Source organism: Biomphalaria glabrata, chromosome 1 (assembly GCF_947242115.1).
Source record: "Biomphalaria glabrata chromosome 1, xgBioGlab47.1, whole genome shotgun sequence".
Taxonomy (NCBI): Eukaryota; Metazoa; Mollusca; class Gastropoda; family Planorbidae; genus Biomphalaria; species Biomphalaria glabrata.
The window spans coordinates 85788959-85813921 of record NC_074711.1 but is presented as its reverse complement, the minus strand read 5'-3'; the positions used below and the strand labels follow the sequence as shown (position 1 = coordinate 85813921).

Sequence of the window (24963 nt, the reverse complement as noted above, 5' to 3'; positions counted from 1 at the left end):
CCCTTAAATATTCACTTGATGCTTGACTTGTACATAAAGTTCCGGTGATGCTCCACATAAAATATGTCCACAGTACAGTTCATAAGTAATCCACTTGCTAAATCCGCAGCACAACGGTACAGTTCATAAGTAATCCACTTGTTAAATCCACAGTTCATAAGTAATCCACTTGTTAAATCCACAGTACAATGTTACAGTTCATAAGTAATCCACTTGTTAAATCCACAGTACAATGGTACAGTTCATAAGTAATCCACTTGTTAAATCCACAGTACAATGGTACAGTTCATAAGTAATCCACTTGTTAAATCCACAGCACAATGGTACAGTTCATAAGTAATCCACTTGTTAAATTCACAGTACAATGGTACAGTTGCTGAAACAAATATAAATAACTAAAAATGACCTTAGGTAGTGACGACAAGAGAGGTCTAAGAGTGAGAGCGCTCTCTTATTAACTGTGCTGTTAGACAGCGACAATAGGAGTGTGTCATTAGAATTATGACGAGCACTCGATGTAGATGATTCTTGAATATGTCAGCTACTTCGACTGACCATATATCAGCTGTCTTCAAACGATGACTTGAATGACTTGTAGTACTAGATTTTCACCCACACCGGTTGTAGTATCACGGTTGTCTAGTTTCACCCACACAGGCTGTAAGATCAGGGTTGTCTAGTTTCGTCCACGCAGGTTGTCTCAGCATATCATGTTAAAGTGACTTTGAACAATGCTGTCATAAATGTCGTTTACGGCCGCTTCTGACACCATAAATGTTGTTTGCTGACACTTCTGACACCAAAATGTCACCGCGTTATTTTAGATATTATGAATGTGGCTGTGGTTATCAATGTAGGCGTGGTAGTGACATTGGGTTCTTGTTACAAATCACTGAATAATGAAATGACGCTGGGTGTAGCAGACACAATAAGTAGTTTAATATAACACCACATAGTGAATACACCATACAATTCGACCCAGGAATGGTCAGTATTAATCCAACAGTAATATACGAATATCACAACTTAGTACTTATTCTATAACCAACTACTTTAAACATCTAACTCTACAGCTTATATCTTAAGTGACTCAATACAAGTGCTTGCTACAAGATCTCTATGTGGACTGACTGCCTTTAACTCTCTGGTTCACCTAAGGTCAAAAGTGTTCACCTTAGTGCAACATGGGTTGTGAATAAGATTCACAATATGGAATTAACATACACAATACAGAATTAGGGTTTCTACTCTATGGCACCAACTTTGAGGTGGTGACAATAAGCTACACTATTTTTTTATTATTTTTTCTTAGTTACTTTTAAATTAAAAATATTATTGTAGAAGATTATATCATAATAAAATATATCTCCCATGGACCCTTGAAGATTTTTCGTACTTTTAGAAATCCTTACTTTTGAAACCTTCCTTGTGTGATCCATCTAGAAATAAATGTTAATTGAAAATGTATTTCTTAAAATTAATAAAAGTAGAGTTGCTTTTAATTATTTTTTTTTTAATAATTTCCTTTTTTAAAAAACAAAACAATGGAAGACCGAAATAAGTCTTTGAGATCTAGAAATAACTGTCTTCTCTTTTTGGAATAAACAAGATAATTGATAAACTTTTCCATTAATAATGTAGCGTGACATTTGCGATTAAGTTCTCACCAATTCATGTTATTCAATTAGACAAAGGTATCGATTATGTGACTTTTTTTTTTGGCGACTGTATATTTGATATTGTGGATGAATTATAAATATCTAATGCTGAACATGTGATATTTGAACATTTTGAGGTTTTTCATGAGATTTCAGCGTTTGCTTAATGTAACTGGATGATCATTTCTCAAAGCTGTGAAATATCTTCAAGAGTCAGAAGAAAATATTGAAAAGCAGGCGAGCCAAAGGCAGACCCCAGAATACGATGGATTGATGATGTGGAGGCAGATCTACAACAGCTTGGGGGTTCGGGCGTGGAGACGAAAGGCTCAGGAGAGATCTGAATGGAGGGATGTGTTGAGGCAGACCAGAGCCCTCCGTTGGCTGTAGCGCTACTGGGATGGATGGATATAGTCAGTTAGTAGAGTCTCTTTCGAGGAAACCCTGCGGACCAGATTAAAATCAAAAGAAGTTTAGTGGTTTCGCCTTCACCTCCCCCTTGGTCTGTTGGAAAGTTGGAGCACCACACAAGATCTATTAACCATCTTTTTCCATTCCTCATTGTCTTTTGAAAGAATCTCTTCCCAAGACAGGCCTGAAGGAAGGTCTTTCCAAGCCCCAAAGACCTTTTAATATGGCCATAGAGTTTTAATTTACGTTTTTCGACAGAAGTTAGGGGTTAGGTCAATTGCTGTACTAATCATGTCTCTGATCCAGTGGCGTAGCTAGGGTAGGGGGGAGGAGGGGGGAATTTTGAAAATCCCCCCGGGCCCCCACTTGAAAAGGGCCCCCCAATTTTATTTTTTTTACATTAAAAATTTAATATTACACAAAATGTAGGTGCCCCCAAGGAGCTCAAGCCCCTGGGCCCCCAAACGATGGAAAATTCCTAGCTACGCCCCTGCTCTGATCTCTTCGTTTGTAATGCGGTCTTTTTATGTGATACCCAGTTAACCCAGTGGTTTATCATTGGTTAATTAAACTGTGGATAATTTGACCAGCGGTTTATTCAGACCTAATAGTTAAGTCTAGTCTGATCATACCAGTGCACTGCGGCCACTTTGTACTGGCATTATGCCAATAATTTAAAAATGTTATTTGTTACTTGTTACTTTCACATATTGTGAGTTCAGTTTGTTGGCGTTTATGAATGTGCTAAGTGGAAAGTGTGGTTGAGTTGTATAAGCCACTTAACAAGGGGGATGAAGCTCAAATCCCAGGAGCTTAAAGTAAGATTTAACTAAGACAGAGCTGTGTTTGCTGAGCGCTCAAATCATGTTACAGACTCGCCCTCCACCCAAACGCCCACAAACGAGCTAAGTACTAGAGACACCAAATTTAATAACAATGAATTCGTAATCAAAAGAGGTTTTACATACAGCGACTCACACACACAAATGTAAACTCACAGTAAACTTATTAGTAAATAATGATAATCTACAACAACTCTCTATTGCGTGTAAAGCGGGGTGCTTGACGAGTTGTAAAGTGGTTGATGAGCTGTTAAGTGGTTGACGAGTTGTAAAGCGGTTAACGAGTTGTAAAGTGGTTGACGAGTTGTAAAGCGGTTAACGAGTTGTAAAGCGGTTAACGAGTTGTAAAGTGGTTAACGAGTTGTAAAGTGGTTGACGAGTTGTAAAGTGCTTGACGAGTTGTAAAGTGGTTGACGGGTTGTAAAGTGGTTGACGGGTTGTAAAGCGGTTGACGGGTTGTAAAGCGGTTGACGGGTTGTAAAGTGGTTCACGAGTTGTAAAGTGGTTGACGAGTTGTAAAGTGGTTGACGAGTTGTAAAGTGGTTGACGAGTTGTAAAGTGGTTGACGGGTTGTAAAGTGGTTGACGAGTTGTAAAGTGGTTGACGGGTTGTAAAGTGGTTGACGGGTTGTAAAGCGGTTGACGGGTTGTAAAGTGGTTCACGAGTTGTAAAGTGCTTGATGAGTTGTAAAGCGCTTGACGAGTTGTAAAGTGCTTGACGAGTTGTAAAGCGGTTGACGAGTTGTAAAGCGCTTGACGAGTTGTAAAGTGCTTGACGAGTTGTAAAGCGGTTGACGGGTTGTAAAGTGGTTCACGAGTTGTAAAGTGTTTGACGAGTTGTAAAGTGTTTGACGAGTTGTAAAGCGCTTGACGAGTTGTAAAGTGCTTGACGAGTTGTAAAGCGGTTGACGAGTTGTAAAGTGGTTGACGAGTTGTAAAGCGGTTGACGAGTTGTAAAGTGGTTGACGAGTTGTAAAGCGCTTTACGAGTTGTAAAGCGGTTAACGAGTTGTAAAGTGGTTGACGAGTTGTAAAGCGGTTGACGAGTTGTAAAGCGGTTGACGAGTTGTAAAGTGGTTGACGAGTTGTAAAGTGGTTGACGAGTTGTAAAGTGGTTGACGAGTTGTAAAGCGCTTGACGAGTTGTAAAGTGCTTGACGAGTTGTAACGCGGTTGACGAGTTTTAAAGTGGTTGACGAGTTGTAAAGCGGTTGACGAGTTGTAAAGCGCTTGACGAGTTGTAAAGTGCTTGACGAGCTGTAAAGCGCTTGACGAGTTGTAAAGTGGTTGACGAGTTGTAAAGCGCTTGACGAGTTGTAAAGCGCTTGACGAGTTGTAAAGCGCTTGACGAGTTGTAAAGCGCTTGACGAGTTGTGAAGCGCTTGACTTTCAAAACAGAAGGTTATGGGTTTTGTAAAGATTGACATTTTAAAATTCGTGATTTTTTTTAAAGGATTTCCCTGAATCAACTCAGGTGTAATGGGGAAACTAACATTAGTTGGTGAGTGTAAAGCCGTTGGTCGATCTGCTGGCCACATCGAAAAAGACCATTGTTGTGTATGTTTTTCATACAACGCAATTAAGAGAAGACAACTCTAGATTAGAAAAAGTCGGGGATATTAAAGAAACCAGCGATTGCAATGATTACTTTAGTAAATAACAAAGCTTATATAAGGGATATAACCGAACAATCACCGCCATATTTCTCAGTACTGCAATATTTATCTTTCTTTTTCTTTTAAAAACATAAGTTACCACTTATTAATTAACTAATTTTTTTTTAATTGATGATGTGATGTCTTCGAGGATGAATAATAGTAGACAGTTTTTGACTTGATCCAAGAAAGGGAAGTGGGAGAATTAATGTCTACACGACTTGTACCAGTCAGACGGAGTGAGTTGAGATAAGCTTAACTCTTTCTCTCCGTAATTATTTACCACATTCTGGTGGAATCAACGCTAGTAGCGTCAGTTAGGAGAGAACGAGTTAAAAGTAATAAATAAAAAACAAAAACATTTAGTAGCAATACTTGAGGCCAGGCCCGAACTCGGTTCTGAAGGCGACTCGCCATCATTGGTATTAATAAAAGGCATTAACAAAATTGATTTTTTGTCTGTGCGTGTCTGTGTGTGTAGACTTCTATCAAATTTACAAACTTGAACTTTCGAAACTTCATTTAAGTTGAACCAGTACGTTTACTGGACTGAAGCTTCAACGAGTTCCCGCTGTGTGATTATCACCCGACAAATCAGCATCCTGTTCACGTTAGCATAAAGCAGTGAATCCCAAGCTACGACCCGCGGGACAAAGTCGGCCCGCTCCAAACGTCTGCTCACATAATGGAGCCTCAGAAGTCTAGTATGGCTGAACTGGGGAACTGGACCATGGTTTGCGGCCTGTGACATTCGTATTGACAATGTATAGAGTCGAAGGCAAATGGGGCGAAAGTTGGGCATCAGTGGCATGGTGTATCGCCTCATCGAATATGTGGATGCGATTATAGTACCTGACTGGTAACTTACTAAATTTCTCTCATTCTGCATATCTTATCTGACTAATTTGTCTGTTAGAGTTCGTCTTGTTTTGTACTTTTGTTTCTCTTATAATATACTCTTATTCTCCCAGAGACTATGAATCAGCCTTGGGCAGACCATAGCGGCCAGATTATTCAATTATTTTGTGCATTATGAAGATAGAGAGAAGGAAAGAGAGAAAGAGGGATAGAGAGAAAGAAAGGGAGAAAAAAGGATAGAGAGAGAGAGAAAGAAAGGGAGAAAGAAGGATAGAGAGAGAGAAAGAAAGGGAGAAAGAAGGATAGAGAGAGAGAGAAAGAAAGGGAGAAAGAAGGATAGATAGAGAGAGAGAAAGAGAGGGAGAAAGAAGGATAGAGAGAGAGAAAGAAAGGGAGAAAGAAGGATAGAGAGAGAGAGAAAGAAAGGGAGAAAGAAGGATAGATAGAGAGAAAGAAAGAGAGAAAGAGGGATAGAGAGAGAGAAAGAAAGGGAGAAAGAAGGATAGAGAGAGAGAAAGAAAGGGAGAAAGAAGGATAGAGAGAGAGAAAGAAAGGGAGAAAGAAGGATAGAGACAGAGAAAGAAAGGGAGAACGAAGGATAGATAGAGAGAGAGAAAGAAAGAGAGAAAGAGGGATAGAGAGAGAGAGAGAAAGAAAGGGAGAAAGAAGGATAGAAAGAGAGAAAGAAAGGGAGAAAGAAGGATAGAGAGAGAGAAAGAAAGGGAGAAAGAGGGATAGATACAGAGAGAAAGAAAGAGAGAAAGAAGGATAGATAGAGAGATAGAGAAGGAAAGAGAGAGAGAGAAAGAAAGAGAGAAAGAGGGATAGAGAGAGAGAAAGAAAGGGAGAAAGAAGGATAGAAAGAGAGAAAGAAAGGGAGAAAGAAGGATAGAGAGAGAGAAAGAAAGGGAGAAAGAGGGATAGATACAGAGAGAAAGAAAGAGAGAAAGAAGGATAGATAGAGAGATAGAGAAGGAAAGAGAGAAAGAGGGATAGATTAAGATTGAGAGAGAGAAAGAGGGATAGAGAGAGAGAGATAAAGAAGGAAAGAGAGACAGAGGGATATATATAGAGAGAAACGAAGAGGGAAAGAGAGAAAGAGGGAGATAGAGAAAGAGAAGGATAGAGAGAAAGAGGAAGAGAGAGAGAGAGAAGGAATGAGAAAGAGAATGTGCCTTTCACTGTATTGTAGCATATACACTAATTCACCAGCTATACAATGTTAGGGGGAATCGTTAAAACGTGGGCCTTTTTTTGGAGATAAAAAAAAGGGGTAAAGGGAAGTTCCGGCCATACTAAACAATGTAAAGCCTGGGAACAAATCAACGGGCGCAGTCGGTGTGTGTCATGCTAGTCTGTCAATAAGAGCAATGTTTTACAAGAACAAAAAAAAAACAAAAAAACAAGTTTTACTTTCAAGCCAGCGTCCTTAACAACGCCACCACACACAAAAATGGCCGATGTAGATTCGCACTCGTTGCACCGAGCTCCGTTTTGATTGGTTCGTTATTTCCGCACCTTCCCGGTGAACAGATTGATAAACATCGCTCTAGAGCAGCGGTTCTCAACCTTTTAAGCTCGGCGACCCCTTTTTACAATCTCCCACTCTGCCGCGAGCCCCCCCCCCCCACACCCTTAGACACACACAACAATAGAAGAATAGACAATAACAATCCTTATTTTTGATGGTCTTAGGCGACCCATGGCAAATCGTCAATCGACCCCCAAGGGGGTCGCGACCCACAGGTTGAGAACCCCTGCTCTAGGGTCAGTACATCGTCTGCCCAAGTGTACTCTTCAATCAGCAGGACGAACGGACCGTGAGACGGAATGTGGGAGGGTGGTGAGAGTAGGAAACATTGAGGGACTGTCGTATGTCATTTCTAGGGACACTTGTTAGAATTAGAGAGATTACTCCCTCGAGGAACACTTCTGCACGAAGTGAGGAGAGTTTTTCTGGAGTCATAGGCGTATCCTCAACAACATTAAGCACGGGCGTGTTGAACAAAAGTGCGGGGGTTGGAGAAATATATATAAAAAAAAGTTTTATTGATAAACAATTTTAAAGTTGGGATGAAAGAAGAAAAGCGACCTGGAACTTTAGGATCAAGGAAAGGGGGGCGGTGGGGGTCGATTGATCAGATTCCTCGCCCCGTCTCGTTAATATATGCTTTCCATCCAGCACCCGCCACCGCCATGTGGGGTGACGGTTTGTGATTAGGGATTATTGGTACCCTCAGTTGAATGTAGCAATAAATTCATTTCGGGGCGCCTGTCCCCTGTGGGTCGCAAAGCAATCATATAAAACTATCCCGAAGAGTTCCCTTCCAGACTGCGGTGATGGAAGAACCCCCCCCCCACCCCCTCCCCACTAACAACACTGGCGTAGATTGTTGTTTGGTTGGGATTTGAAAGAAGTGAAGGGGACGAGACTATTTAGGTCTGGTCTGGTGGTGGTCCAGATCTAATTAACGACAGCGTTAGTTTGTTCCGAGATCAGGGTGCAGGGAGAGGGGGGCAAGGGGGGCAAAAAATGGAGAATGATTTTTTTTTATTTGATGTTTATGATAAATTGATTAATTTCACATCATTTAGTTTTCCTCAGTTGTTGTTCCCTTACTAGTAACTGAAGGGGATATTGGGGGGGGGGGTATGTTATGAGCGATATCGATTTGTCAGACTTTAAATTTTGTGAAGGGGGAAAGTCAATGCATAAATTAGCATGCAACACTGACAGAAAAATTAGGGGAGGAATAAAAATCACGTGATTTTGGGGGACCAGCGGCCTCTGTGATATTGTTGCACTGAGTGTTGCAAGTTGCTTAACTCTTTCTCTCCTAACTGACGATGCCAGCGTTGATTCCACCAGAATGTGGTAAATAATTACGGAGAGAAAGAGTAGGGGCAGTCGGCTCCTGATTTCTTCCAAAGTCTTTCCCGTGTGTGGGTATAGTTGCAAGATAGAAGAGCTTTGAATTCAAAGTTTTCCTTTTTGCTGGGTGGGTAGCCAGCCAAGGCTGAAAAGCCCATCCTGAATGGGCGCTAGTTATATACCTTTGTTCCCTCTGTTAATGATTGCAGTTCCGCCGACCCGATATCTGAAGGCCAGGAGTTAGCTTTACAAGGAATATTAGTATTGGTGGTGTAAAGCTGACTATTGTCAGTAGTTTTAAATATACTGGAACTCTCGTCTCAGATGAAGGAACCAAACCTGAACTACTGACCAGAATGTCAAAGTCCACAGCAGCACAAACAAAACTCAAAACAAACTGGAAAGACAAAGGCATAGCCCTTGACACTAAAATCAGACTGATGCACTCCCTGGTGATGGCCACATTTTTTATATGCTTGTGAGTCCTGGACGCTGACTGCAGAACTAGAGAGGAGGATCCTAGCAATGGAATTGAAATGCTACAGAAAGATCTTAGGTACCCATACAAAGACAGCATCAGGTTAAGAACTGGATTAATACAGCGATTGGACCTTACAATGACTTGTGAACGACTCTCGAAAACAAACTCTATGGCCATATCACAAGGTGTTCAGGGCTCGAAAAGACCTTTCCTCTGGGTATAGTACCGGAAAGACAACATTAAAGAATTGATGGGAAAGTTATTGATAGAGATTCTAAGTCTAAAGACGGCGAGGAATGGAGAAAGACGATCGACAGATCTTGTGTGGTACCGCAACGGTCTAATAGACTATGGCAGTGATGCCCAACCTAATTCGACCTGCGGGCCATTTTAATTTCCAACACTCATGTCGCGGGCCATTTTAATTTCCAACACTTATGTCGCGTACCATTTACCGAAATTTACCTCAAAGTATTTGATTAGAAAACCCGTGAATCTACTACTTACATTATTAATGGGATTTTGAGGTTTATTGTATTTTTTTTCCACACTTGGCAATGTCTTCATTTCTCAGCTTATAATGTGAGCAACATTGTAGCTAGTGTTACCACCTACTTATTTTCTTGTCTCTTTTTGGTAAATATTCCCATCTATCCTCCAATCTTTAAGCGCAGTTTAACAATATTTTATTTGGGGCTCAAATCAAGAATGCCGCCATATTTGTTTGATAATGCCGTAGGCCTATATGTATTGTTTTTTTGTTTTTTCAAAATAGTAACACTTTCTTAAAACTATTATGTTGGCTTATTATCATGTTACACAAAAAAAGCAAAGATCTTTCAGCGGGCCGAATAGAACCAAGTTGCGGGCCGCATCTGGCCCGCGGGCCGTATTTTGGGCATCACTGGACTATGGGATAATTAGGTAAAATGTTAAATACAATGTCCAGCTCATAAGTGATTGAGGTTGTTAATCACTATTGTCCTCCCATTTTGTCTTGTATTTTAAAACAAGGTGATAACAAAAATTACTCCTATTTATTCAGCCAAAGAAAAACATTCCAAACAATAATTTGAAAACTCTCTAGACCAGACAGATAAAGTAATTAGGCCAAAGTTCAATATAAGTTTATGCATTAAACTAGCGGAGGGAGACGAAAGAACTGAAGCGGTGAGGCGGTCTGAGGACGCAATTTGCGCTCAGTAATACATTCTCATGAATACAAACTAGCTAGATTGTAAATATATTACAGATAGTGTATATCTTACCACAAAATTTATGTACTTTACAAAATGTATAAGCATTGTCCTAGTTTCTCGCCAATTACATTTTTAAATCTTTTTTTTTTAGCCATAATTGTTTGTTTGTTTGTTTGTTAGATTTTTTAATGGCCATGTTTTGGGATAACAAGGGAAAAATTCCATTCCACTCGTTTTAATTATATCATTTTAGCTCCTTGCGGGTTTAAATTCTTTATTTAGAACTTTCACTGAAAGAGGAGATAAAATGTATTTCTTCCTCGTTAACACTCCCTTTTTTTATTTCCACAAAGTCTTGTTCGATTTTTTTTTTTTTTGAAATTATTTTGTTTTAATATACACACCTACATGGACGTAGCCAGGGTGGGGTGGGGGGGGGGTTCAACCCCCTTTCGAAATGAAATCTCTTCCCCGCTGGGGGGGGGAGGGTCGGAATTTAGTGACTGATTTTTTACTTTGATTTAGTTTATTTTAGGTGGCATTTTGGTATTAAACCATCACTTCAACCAGTGCAGCCAAGGGGGGTTTTGAGTTTAAAACCCCCTACCAAGGGGTTTTGCGGTTAAGCCCCCCTCTTCTATAAAGCAAAACAAACAAACAAATAATGCAAACGACAAAACTCCTAAATTCCAAGAGCATAACTAAGGAAGATTTAGATTTTAAAACCCCCTCCGAAATTATTTTTTTTATGATAAAACCCCGTCTTCAGTATAAGACTGTTACGTCTCTCCTACTGTCCAGGCTCTCTTCAAACTGCACCACACGACACAACGACCTTAAAGAACCTCACAACTCAGGGCTTCAAAGTATCAGTCAATTTAATTTCAAATACATTACTAATACTGTACAGTTGGCAATAACATCACACTAACTGTCCAAAACCTAGCCTTGCTCCGTCTGACTTCACACACCGTCTGTCTCTAACTTCGCCTCGTACTGGTCACATTGCGAGGTAAAGTGAGGTGTCATGAAGTGTTTTGACTCAAACACACCTGCTCTTATAAAGGGTCTCTACTGGCCTCAAAATTCTATGAGCGTATCCAAGAAGGCTTTTGAGTTTCCAAGAGGGCTTTTGAGTTTAAATCCTCCTTCTCCAGCGGGGTTTGAAGCTAAAAACTACCTCTTCAATATAAAAGAAGCCTAAATATTTAGAGCATGTGGCGTAGTGAGAAACAGCAAAAAGATGATATTCACTTGATCAGGTAACCAAATCATTTTAAATATACATAAAACCGAAGTTTGTTGTAGCAAAACGTAGTTTTATATAAAACTGATTGCACATTTCTTATACTAAATGCTAGGACAATTTTGCATTAATCGCTTGTGCCATTACCGTTAGACATTTAGCATTTCATGTTTTGCATGAATCAGCCAGGTAAACCAATGACTTAGCAGAGTATAAGTCTCTAATTAACAGGCACGACTAGATTAACAGTAGTGTCCGATAACCCTCGTTAACATTTGGTAACAGATGACCTTTACATTGAACTTTTTACTCGTATGACGTAATTATCTTTGCTGTTAAAGGAATGTCTGTTATATTAAAGAATAAGAAAAAGTACAGTTCGGTTAACGAGGGTGTTATGTGGCCAGCACAACGACCAACAGCCTATACTTTTCCCTAACTAATGTCGGGTACCCATTCGAGGTGGGTGGACTCAGAGGTGCCCAAAGATACCGAAATAAAAAAAAAAATTCCAGTCTTCACCAGGATTCGAACCCGGGACTGTGAAATTAAAGATAAGACAACTTTTGCAAACTCAAGATTGTTATCAAATACGGGTTGGAATCGGCACATAAAACAGCTATATATTTAGTAATCTGAGAAGAAAACAGCACTTTTGATTTCAACCTTGGCCATTAGACGTCAGCGCTTTGAATTTGTCGCCCCTTACAATGTTGAACTAAGAAAGGCAATGTTTGGGTTGTAAAATATTTTACACTCACTTGGCCAAGCTTAAGAAAAAGAAAAAAAAAAAAAGACAACTAAATTATAGTGAAAGTCTGGGAGTTCATCGTAATCTGATCCTGGTTTCCTTGAAGGGTGCTGATTATCCGGGGGCGTAAAGGGGGGTGACCTAAGATTGACATGGCTGTGGGAAGTACATTAGGTCATGCACTCACTGGGACTTCGTCTACTACTACTTAAAAAAAAAAAATGACCGTGTTTATTTAACGACTGCATGATAGAACGTCAACCGAAATCTTCTATAAAGACTCCGATAATAAAAAGAAACTCCCCCTTTTTTTTTAAATCTGAAACTTTTAATTTTAAAATTTAATCAAAATTTGTTAATTGTTATGTAGAAAGAATAAAGAAAGACAACTAGGTCAGTTGGATATGGGATTTAAAAAAAAATGATTTTTAAAAAAAGATTTTCTTTAAAATTCAAATCTCTTAATCTTGCGGAAGTGGTTTAGAGTTTAGAGACTGGCCTTGAATAGTTTATTATGTTCAAGATGGATCCAGAAAGAGAGCTGATACTGTAAAGATAATGTTTTATTATTAAATGAAAAACAACAACAACAAAGAAATGATGAGTGAGTCTGGTGTGAATGTACACTTTGGTTTCTTATAGTTATAATGTTTTGTTTGGTGTAATGCACAAATTGTAAGACAAATTTCCTTACGGACAATAAAGATTACTATTATTATGTTAGAAAAGAACGAGTATTCCTTCTCTGGCGAAGCCAGGGTCGAGTTTCGTTAAAGGTCAGTTTCCACCGAGGAATCTTCGGGTGATTATTATTATTATTATTATTATGTTAGAAATGAACGAGTAGTCATTCCCTGGCGCTGCCAGGGTCGAGTTTCGCTAAAGAGAAACAAAATTCATCGTAGTCCCTTTAACAGTTTCCACTGAGGAATTTTCTGGTGATGTGGCAGGTCTGCAGCAGTACCGCCCTCTGACAGGCAACGATGATGTTCATAGGAATGTTAAGGGCCTGGAAGGTGTCTGTGAGGTCAGTTGTTATTATCCCCTCGGTTGATATAACAATGGGGTATATTGTTATTTTGGACAATTTCCATAGACGCTTAATCTCCAAGCCTAGGTTCCCATATTTTCTTTGTTTTTCTATCTCAGTTTTTCTTAAATTATGAGACAGTGGTACGGCGATATCGATAATGGTAGCGGTTTTTTTCTTTTTTATCGATGAACAGCAGATCCGGGCGATTGAAATCTACCGTTTTGTCGGTCAGAATAGGCCTATCCCAGTACAGCATATGTTCAGTAGACTCGAGAACCTCTTGCGGAGAGTATTTATAATAAGGGGGAGTGTCCTTACCGATCAATTTGTACGTCAAAGCCAGGTGTTGGTGTATTAACTTTGCAACTTGGTTATGGCGACCTAGGTAGGCTGATTCTGATAGGGCTGGACATCCTGCCATAATGTGTTCAATCGACTCGCCCATATTTCCACATTTTAGGCATTTGTCGACAACATTGAGTTTCAGGATATGCTTCTCGTAATTTTTTGTCCTGATTACTCTGTCCTGTATTGCTGTAACAAAGCCTTCTGTTTCAGGGTAGAGATGACCTGCTTTGAGCCATGTTAAGGAAGCAGCCTTGTCGATGTTGTCCCCATATAATAAAGCCAGAAATTTTCCGTGGAGTGTTTTTTCTTCCCATTGGCGAATCTCATGCCCTACGTCGTCCAATTATTATTATTATTATTATTATTATTATCATACCTTTGCCGATCAAAAGTCTGCAGTTAGGAGGGTTGCTGAATCAATTTTTAAAAATAAAAAAAAAATAAAAAGGAAGCGCTGTCGAGAGGCTAAGTGCGCTTGAACTTGGCTTGGCTACCTAGAAGGGGGCTCGAGGTTCGACACCCGACTCGGGCAGAGTTCTGTTTACTGAGCGCCTAAAGGCAGCACGGAAAACCAACTCCTAGATACCCCCTCCCCCCCCCCCCCCCCACTGGTCCACAAATGAGATTGGACCAAAAGCGCTCTGAACATGCTATAAGCATGAAAGTAGCGCTATATAAAAGCTATAATGATAATAAAAGCTATAATAATAATTAATTGGAATTAACTTTTTTTTGCGTCTAATAAGGGAAAGAAATGCTACCGATTGAGATATCTGGCTGTAAATATGGAGCTAGCCCCCCTTATTACATTTGGTTTACTCGTTTTCTCCCACTTCCCATTCTTGGATGAAGTTGAAACTAAACATAATTATCTTTCGCCAATCAGGACCAAACTAAAAATTTACCTATTAGTTAATCAGTTCGTGGTAATTAATTAATAGTTTTTGTTTATTGAAGAAAGGGACCTTATTCCTGCATTATTGATATATTTAGTAGTGAGTTTGAGGCTTTTTAGATAAGGTTTGTTTTTAAAAAGCTTATATCAACTCACTCTGTCTGGTATAAAATTTGTACACGTTATTTCTCCGACACCCAAACTGAAATTTTGCATAATTTTTTCTTTTATCTGATAACGCAAGAATCAATTAAAAAAAATATAACCAATTAGTTATTTAACTATTGGTAATTAATTTTTTTGATTTGGTATCTCGAGCAAAGGAAAGAAATTGTACTTGACTGAAGTGTTGGTATAAGCTAAATTAGTCACCTTTATAGGTCGCCACTCTAAACGGTAATAGTCATAAATACCTCAGTAGCAGAGTGGTTAGCACGTCGGTCCAAGGAGGCGTTAGCCACGAGTTCGAATTCAGGTCCTCCCTCCCTTTATTTTGTTGTGTAAATGCTTTTAAAAACTAATTACTGTAAAATCCACCCAGACATCCCTTTCTTTCTTCCACCCCCCCTCCCGTATTCCCAACTGGTCCAGGTAAGTAACAGGATCATAGCGTAGTGAGAAAGCTAAAAGCATGAAATAGCGCGAAACAAAAACACTTGTTAAAACTATTTCTAATCGCACAGATTTATTGTTGTTGGTCTAGATCTATTACAAATTTTATTGCTGATCCAAACTAATTAATGCAATTACACTTCGTATAAAAAAAAATAAGATTTGTTGTTTTTTTTTTAAAGTATTTTTTTATGTTTTTCTTTTTTTTTTAAATATTTGCTAATGTTAAAACTACGAATGATGCTATGTCTGCACACAATATTAATGCGTATATATATATTTTTTTTCCAGAATTAAACAGGCAGGTGTTCGGAAGTTAACCGAGCAAGGAGCATCTCTGTAAAACAAAAAGTATACACTGAAGATTTAGGAACACCCATGATTGCAGTTGAAATCTTCTATACTATGGATGTAGTCATCTTCTTAGAGAAGTGTTGGTTTTTCCCTACAAATATTGGATATTTCACGATAAACTAAACAATGTCAAGGACACTAAAGTGTTTGTTTAGCAACTAAATAAAAAAAGGAATTGAACTAGAATTTTTAACAATATCTTAATGCGTGGCAGTCGATCTTTCGTGTCGAATCGCTTTTTCGCTATCTTGTCGACCTTTTGATTTTAAATAAAAGTTTATAGAGTGAAAGTTCCCAATTGCAACTGTTTTATGCTAATAAGGAAAAGCTTAGACAATTTGATTCTACAGTGTTCAAAGTGCAAAACCTTTTCGAAACATATAGCGGGTAACTCTATATTTTGCATTGTACGCCGGATACACCAGAAAGCTAGCTATAAATAGGTTTCCGCCATGAAGAAAATCATTCTTGTTGTCATCTATGTGAAACGATGTCATTTAATTTCAGTAATTACTTACAACTGACTGAATGATGGTCAGTCTTAACTTGTGTAATTGTGATTCTTTACCTGGAAGGTTGATTACCTACTTCTAAACGTGTCAGTTTAATCAAGCGCACCGCCCCGTTAACGGAAGCTCTGCCACGCTTCTGCTTTTAGATGCCTGACTACATGGCGCTGGATTTGATAGGTGAAATGTTTACCAAACATCACAGCTCAGACAGAGGCGGCGCTTCACTAAATGGGATTCGAAAAAATCAACGAAGATATTGAGATTATCTTCAGTTTGTGAACACATTTTCAGATTTCGTTGAGGAATTATTAGCTAAATTATTATCTTCTATCTACTCTAGTAATAAAATCTCGCACATAAAAAAAATATGGTTACAATTTCTTGTTCTTTAAAAAAAGGCTTTTCTTTTACCAATCCATTCAAATTATTTCCTGATGTGAAAGGGAAGTTATTCTCAGTTCATTGTGCAAGACTTTCAGATTGAAAAGTATGGAAACACATTTGCGTAATGTTTTCTCTTTGCTATTTAATATAAAAGAACATACTTGTATGAGACAGTCAGTGATTTCTAGCCTATTCGCAGAGGACACAGTATACCCATGTGCCTAGATTTTTTTCCTTTCTGTGGTTTTTGCAGTATTAAATAGTTTCTGTTCTTCTTATTAAGTCTATTTAAAAAGTTTGATTCGTATTATGTAATGGTGATACATCGGTGCAATAAAAAGTGTGAATTTCGTAACCTGAAATGTAACGAAACAATGCGTGGAGACCAATGCTCTACAATCTAACAGACAGAACTCTTATGGTTATGGACAGCGTTGGACTGTCTAAAAATGTGACCAATGAGAGCCAAGTTATTAATGTCCGGGACTGGAAAACCTTGTATTTTGTTTTAACTCACCTTGCCCCATTCTCTTTGGCTGTGGACCGCTACGTCACTCCCATTTGGTGCGTCATTGGTATCCTTGGTAACCTGGTAAGTTGATAATACACCTATATACACATACTCAAAAAACAAGTTTTAGCTACAGCAGCAGACGCGTCTCTTGGTTTGGTATGAAACTCAAAGAAGTTATAGTTACCTTGTAAGATAAATAACGCACTCATCCATATTCCTCGGAGTCGAAGACAAGCCTTTTTATTATTACTGTTATTATTATTATTATTATACATTCGCTCAAAGAAAATAGTTATAGCAGAGGCATCGGCAGGATTGTTTTGCAAACTCAAAGAAGATATAGTTATAGGAGTGACGTCATCAGGATTAGTGTCCCGCCCCCCCCCCACGCCATGGTACCCCATCGAAATACAAACTTTCCAAATAAAATATGTCGTTTGTTTATTCTTCCTTTGAAACATTCTACAAAGATCGATTGATTGGTACGAATCTTTCAAAAGTACATCTATTCATTATTATTGTGTCTATTATTAACTTAGCACTCTTTACAAAGCTTATATTGATGGTATTATAGTTTCCTAATAGAATGATGTATGTTCTTTCGTAGTGTATTTATTGCACTCAATTATTGTTTAAATAATGCAGGAGACAGAAAAAAAAAGTTATTATAATAATTAGCATATTTAGCATTCACTTTTCTTTTCCTGCCCAACATCCGCGTACACTCTGTAGGTACGGCACCTAATTACTTTACAAAAAAAGCACTGTGTATATATATATATTTATCTATGTTTCTTAAAAGCATCATCTATTCATTTCTAATATCCAAATGTTATCTTCTCCAACCTCGATTACTTCCCTTCCTCTTCGCTACCTTCTCACTTTCACAAGCCCTTTACTCTGGCCGACGACTCTATCCAATCTTCTACTCGTCAATCCTTCCAATCGGATTATTTCCCCCTCCTCCATTTACTTTTCCCCCCACGATCCAGTGAGGACCTCAACCTATTTGTAGTTTAGCCCTCACAATTTAGTCCTTAATTTAATAAGCAATTTTTTTTCTTGTCATTTTGTTTTTACAAACCTGACATAAACTCACTCTGTCTGTCTGTCTGTCGGATAAAAATAAATTTTTACACGGTTTATCTCCCAATTTCCATCTTCGGTTCCAGCTGAATCTTTGCGCAGACATTCATTGTCCCTAGTAACACATGGATTAATAAAGAAATTGACAATTATTTTATAAATTAGCCGTAATTAATTACTAATTTTTGTGATTAGCGTCGTTCAGGCTGTGAATCTGTCACAATCGTTTCTTAGGAAGTACCTAAGAGGTAACAGAAACCTGTGTACGAAATTTCATGCGAATCCGTTCTTCAGTTGTTGAGATCTCTAGATACATAAATCAATCAATCAATGAATCAGTTAGTGGTATTTTACGAATATATCTAAGAACGTATACTAAGAAAGCTAACAGATCTGTTAATACTTACGACTTTCCTGATGGCATTTGAGAACAGTCAGAGCCACAAATTCTGGAGATTATTAACAAAGAAATCATTTTAAAGATGATTCAGAATTTCGTGGAGTCATATGCTAAGTAAGAGATCTGAAGAATTGAAACATCTTTGTGCAAACCCTCCATTTTTGGCATATTATGACGTCACCAAGACCGTCGAGATGGAATGTGATGCAAGTAAAGATTGACTGGGAGCAGTATTACTCCAGGAAGGTCGTATAGATCTAAACGCATCAAGAACTCTCACAGAGGCAGAAACAAGAAACGCTCAAATCGAGAATGCTTTAGAGATAATGTCTACTACAAGCACATTTCACTTCTGCACATTCGGGACATTAATGTATAGATATATTAGTCGATGTGTATAGCTCGTGAAAGAACCAGGACAGAGAGATTTGAATTGACGTCAAAATAATAGGAGGAAGACTGGCGCGTGTGCGTGCAGTTCTGTAAAAGGCCGCTATTTTTAGAACAAATGTATTAAAGGGAAGCTATTCTAAAATGTCTTGACAAATTTTGTTTGATTTTAATAACTTGACTTTTAAACTAAGAGAAGAATGATGCTCTACACCAGTGATGCCCAAAGTACGGCCCGCGGGCCAGAACCGGCCCGCGACGTGGTTCCATCCGGTCCGCCGAAACGTCGGCACAAAAAGTAGAAAATCCTCCTCCCTTCAAAAAAGGTGAAAATGTATCTTAATCTTCGTTAGGGCCCTCACTTTTTCTCTGATGGATTGGTCACCATGACGTTTGACGAGTGTGCGTTTATGAGTTTATGAAATGGAACTCTGAATGTAGAGTCTACCAGAAAAAGTGAATGGATCTTTTTGTGGAACATAAGTCAACATAATTGTTTTGTAGAGAAAGTCTGACTGTTTCAGAAACAACAAACATATACAGCGGCAATATAAAACAAATATGAAGGCCTTCTTGGTTTGAGCTGCGTATAAAAGATTGGTTAAACTACGCCTAGAGATTGGAGGGTCGATGGGAATATTTACCAAAAAGAGATAAGAAAATAAGTTGGTGATAAAGTTAACTGAAATGTTGCTCACATTTTAAGTAGAGAAATGAAGCCATTTTTAGATGCGTAAAAAGTGATATACTTTAAATATCCCATTAAATTAATGTAAGTTCTAGATCCAATAGTTTTAAATCGTTTCAGGTGAATTTTGATTTCATTTTTTTTTTTTTTACCTTTTTGTTGATGTGACCCGCGACACGCGTGTCGAATTAAAATGGCCCGCAGGTCGAATTAGGTTGAACATCACTGCTCTACACTGACAAGTAGAAAACAAGCCTGGGTGTATTCACGTTACGTAAACATCTTCTGAAAAAAAAAACCAGCTTATTATTCTTGACATCGGAGACAGTTGTTATATTTCAAGATTGTCTATAATAACAATATCATCTTTGACATTGAAAAAGACTGCATAATTTTAAACTACTTAAATTATTCAGACTCAGAGGATCTGACATGAAACAAACAGGTAGCATGGATCTAATGGAAATTCCATTTAGCTCATGTTTGGGCCACATTGGACCCCACGTTGACCTGCATACTATTGTTAAAAACACGGAAACTAAAGCTCTATGACCATATTACAAGGTCTTGGGGGCTTGCAAAGACCTTCCTTCAAGGAACAGTACCAGGAAAAAGAAGAAAAGGCAGCAAATAAAGCGATGGGAAGACAATTATAAAAGAAAGAGGCTCTAACCAAGGCAAAAAACAGGAATATAGAAAGACAGCTGACAAATCTTGTGTGGTGCCCCAACGGTCCAACAGACTAAGGGACAGGTGAAGAGGTGAGGTGAGAATGAAGCAGCGCAGCTCCCCCTTTAAAAGTGGTGACCTTGAAAAATTAAGCAATTGGAAAAACCTTTAAAATTTGTACACAAATTTACATATATTATAGCCCGAACCTTAATAAAATGGATTTTCATCTCTTAAAAGTCTTCAAAAGAGGATAGGAGCCTTTTAGTGCTTTTACAAAGTCCAGCACAGGACCTTCACTTATATAAAGCTGATCTTGAATTTTTATGCTAAATTTTATTATCGAAAAAAGACTTAGAAATGGAAATCATACTACTACATTAAGTCGTCTGACCACAAAATTAAAAAAAAAAAAAGTAATATAATGTATTTTGTAAAGTTTTGAATAAGAAATTTTAATCTTTCTTAGTGTTTTAGGAACTTAGTAACAAGCTAGAAAAATGCAGAATATGATGTTCAAACAGTCCGACAAAAATATGTTTGAGGAGCAAATCACTGCTCACACTTATATGCTGTCAAAAAAATGGAAATGCACACCTTTCGTCATTATCTTGCGATCCTATTGCAGCGCAGTCTCTTTCTTTGTAAGACTTTTCGCCAAGTTTTAAAGAAACAAATATAGTATTTTATCTGGGTTATAATTTTTTTGTTATTTTGATATGAGTCCAACAATATTATAAGTAGCTATTCTAAGATTCACTCAATAACCTGTCTCCTGATATAACGCGACACTCCTAGGACAGATCTCAGCGATTCTCCTTTGAGACAGTTCTGACGTAATCAGGAAATGATTTGTTTTGCCAAGCTATAATACTGTTGACACATCATTGTCTTATGACACCGCCGGAGTGTCAGAAAATCCGTCGTCAGAAATCTCCGATTGCCCTATTTCCTGTCCCTGCCGTAGTTTCTTTCTCTAAATGCCCAATTTGGCAATGACCTTCTTAGGCAGACGGTGAAAGTGACCAGGGCAGCGGGCAATCCCCCGTCATTCAAACAGCGGATCATTCGGTGCAAGCTTCTTGTCACTGACCTTTTGCAGGTTTAGAAGCGTTGTTTTATTTTAACTTCTGGTTACGTCCGATAGGTCAGTCGTGACTTACCACTTGATTTCTGATAAGTTCAAATAGATGGGGAAAAAATTCAAAGTACTTTTTTTTTAAAATCTGGACTCGGATCATCTGAACAAATGTTGTCTACTGCGGAATTCTTGTGTATCGTGTCAACGCTGTGTGCAGGGCCGTCTTTAGGTAATTGGAGGCCCATGACGAAGTGAATAGTGTGACCCCAAATGAAAAACAAAAACAAAAAATTAACACCGAAAAATATGCAAGGAATCAAAAACCTAGATTAAGAAACAAGTTACATTTATATAGAGTAGATAGCAAGAACGTGCTACATGGGTAAAGTAATGCTGTAACCCTGCCTTGCACCAGTGCTTGAGGTGCGCACTAGTGAACGTAAACAGGAAGACACTTGGAGAGAGAAAATAACAGTGCATCAGGGATTGTGAAGAGTATGAATGTTTGGAAACTAAGAAGCCAGCCTTTGTGCTGCCAGACGGCTGTAGAAAGGACCTGGAGCGAAGCGGGGAAGGCTGTCGTTGGTCCACATTCGGGTTGCTGTCTCAAAGGACTGGTCAATTAGTAGCAAGACTCTGAGGAAGTTGAAGAATGTTATGTGTTTGTCCTAGTGAATAAACACCTGTCTTTATTTCCTGTTAAACTGTGTTGAGTTGCCTGCCTTTACGTTGAGCGCCTACCCAAGAGTGACAACAATATAATCACAAAATTAAAAACTACGTTTCGACAGTCTAACAAGTACATCCAAACATTCTTGAATAACCTTGAGACCCAGAGCGAGGGTAGTAGACATAGAGAGAGTTCTGCTATGTTTGAGATTTGACCCATATTTCAAAAATGTTTTTCCAAACATTTTTTTTTGGTTTAGTCCTGTTCCTAGAAGGCCCATGCGGGGTACGCCTAAAGCAGGCCCTACTATGCGCTTCTTCTAATATAGTACTATGCCCATAACTATGTATAAGGAACACATTTATTTTAATATACTTATATATATAAATATATAGAAAGCGGGAAGAATATCATTCATTTACACATGAAGGACAATTATCGAATTCTCAAATGTCATTGTTATGCCATGTAGACGCGATGGCTGAGCGGTAAAGCGCTTGGATTCGCAGTCCCAGGTTCAAATCCTGGTGAAGACTGGGATTTTTAATTTAGACATCCTTGGGCGCCTTTGAGTCCACCCACCTCTAATGGGTACCTTACATTAGTTGGGGAAAAGTAATGGCGGTTAGTCGTTGTGCTGGCCACACGACATTCTCTTTAACCGTAGGCCATAGAAACAGATGACCGTTACATCATTTGCATTATAGGTCACAAGGTCTGAAAGTGGAACTTTACTTTTTTTTTTTATTGATGTCATAGTGATGGCTTTTACTTTCTTTTTTTTTTATAGTAATGTCATAGTGATGGCTTTTACTTTCCTTTTTAGCGGCCCCCGAAAGGGGAAAAGACGCAATTAGTTTTGTGCGAAATGTCTGTCCGTCTGTCCGTCTGTCCGTCTGTCCGTCCGTCCCGTTTAGATCCCGTAAACTAGAAGAGATATTGAAAATCCGACTTCACAATATTTTAGACCGTTCAAAGTTCTGATGCAACGGCTACTTTTTTTTTTCCTGAAAGCGAAAATTCTAATTTTTAAAATCAATTATGCAAGCAGTTTTTTTTATAAGAAAAAGCTAATTAGTATGCATTATATGTTAAACCTAATTTAAGACGAATAGTAATCTTATAAACATAATTTTCGTGAAAATTTTTCTATATAGCGGATTTTTTTTTTTTTTTTTTTTTTTTTTAAGGATTCGAATATGAGTTTGAGCCTTTTCAAAACAATTAACTTATTTAGTTCGAACCGAGGGTCCCGGGTTCGAATCCTGGTGAAGACTGGGATTTTCAACTTCTGAGTCTACCCAGCTCTAATGGGTACCTGAAATTAGTTGGGGAAAAGCAAAGGCGGTTGGTCGTTGTGCTGGCTACATGACACCCTCGTTAACCGTAGGCCACAAAAACAGATGAACTTTACATCATCTGCCCTATAGACCACAAACTAGTTAGGCCAGGTTCACATCTAACTTTACATTCACTTTCACGTATCCTTTGATCTGCGGGACGGTTGGGGCACTACACAAGACTGTTAACCTTCTTTCTCCATTCTTATCTCTCATTTGTCTTTGATATAATTTCATTCGGATGTTCTTTCTGAAAATATTGAAGTCATCCTGGGTGGACCACTGGTCATGCGGTTTTTGCGCTGGACTGTCGTTTGGATTTATCGACGATCGAAGGTTCAAACCCTGCCTGCTCCCATCCCCCGTCGTCCTGCGGGAGGTTTGGACTAGGAAGTAAACTATCTTCAACTCTGAAGGATTATCCGAATTATGTAAAACATTTTACTTCGGGGGCCGATTTTGAGTTTGTGTTTCCACACAAACTGTCTTTTGTAACCTTGTTTTATAATTATATCGTAGTAATGGCTTCAATATTTACAGTCAGGCTATCTATAATAAGATGTAAACATTATTGGTTGTTTTCACGATAAACTTAACTCTGCTAAGGAAGTTAAATTGAACTCTATTGTGGCCAACTGAATAAAAAAAAACAACTAGCTTTAGTTTTTAGCGGCCCCCGAAAAGGGAAAAGACGTTATTAGTCCGTCCGTCCGTCTGACCGTCCGTCTCGTTTAGATCTCAGAAACTAGAGGAGAAAATTAAAATCGGACATCATGATATTTTAGGTCATTCAAAGTTCTGTTGCAACGGCTACTTTTTTTCTTTTCTGAAAGTACTATATTTGAAACGCATTTATACAACGGTTCTATATTTTTGTAAAATAATTTTTTTTTTACAGTTGTATTTCTAAGCTAAGTAAGTTCTGTCATACTATTTACTGCATTTACACACAAAAAAATGTTTACTATTTTTCTAAACAGAAATAATCTATTTTGGTATGCAAATTAGTTGGACAGATTAATAAGTAGTTTTTCATATTATCAAGTGAACTGCAGTGCTGTACTGTACCCGCACAGTGTACCTTGTAACTTAATCTCAATGCGAGGTGGTTGATCTTAGTATCAGGTCTCCTTCGCTGCCTATAGTCTTTTGCCCGCTTGTTTTTTAAAAAGTTTTAATTTCTAGAGTGAAAGTCTTATACTTTCTAAACATTAAAGTATTTTGTGCTACGGACAGGAGACCTTAGAGCGTTTCATTCTGCAATGCCAAATTGTGCACAAAAAATATATACCGTAGATATACCTTAAATAAAAACATAGCTTATCAACACTATCGTTATATTTTGTGCATCGGATACACCAGAATAGCATGTATTAATAGTTTTTACGCCATTAATGAAATTCCCCAATAGTAGCTTATCGCATACTAAATGTTATCCATTCAACCCTATAGTTCGTAAGTGTATGTGTCCCCACCGCTCAGTTTATAAGCTCAAATGTGTATTTCTATACTTAAACTTAAAGTCAAATATTCTCTAGATTAGTCTAGATCCTAATTATTCTTAAATTAAAAAGCGATATTTTATTAAAACGTACTATCATTTTTAGTTTACATCTATTATTTGTTTTAACAAATTATGTTTGGCTTACTAATATTTTAAATTATCTTTACTTTGGCATGTTTTCATATTAGTTTTCATTTGTTTCCAGGTTTCTGCACGTATCTGGACACTAAGAAGAATGAGAAAGTGCAACAGTTCTGCAGCCTATCTGGCATCTCTGGCAGTCTCAGATTTAATTTTCCTTATTTTGATTATAGGTAACGACTTGGAGTATCCATGGTTAATTGGTGCTTTGGATCTACAGGTGAGGCTATGGAATGGGTGTCCATTTGTGTCTGCTTGGTTGCATAGATTCTGAAGCAGGGCTGGCCGTAACAATTGCGTCACCCTATGCGAAACGGATAATGCGGGGCCTAGTCTGTGTAGAGATAAAGAATTAAAGATAATAGTGAAAAT

General features: G+C 38.2%; 1 protein-coding gene across 3 annotated transcripts in view; it reads left to right on the top strand.

Moving 5' to 3' along the window:
* The window catches only part of LOC106067224 (probable G-protein coupled receptor 142), a 165406-nt gene that overhangs the window by 125383 nt on the left and 15060 nt on the right, over positions 1–24963 (top strand). For all 3 annotated transcript variants that reach the window (XM_056018298.1, XM_056018297.1, XM_056018300.1), the window contains 2 exons: positions 15150–16700; positions 24656–24811. In XM_056018298.1, the coding sequence (XP_055874273.1) occupies positions 16497–16700; positions 24656–24811 (360 nt within the window). In that variant the 5' untranslated portion in view covers positions 15150–16496. The remainder of the gene's footprint in view (positions 1–15149; positions 16701–24655; positions 24812–24963) is intronic.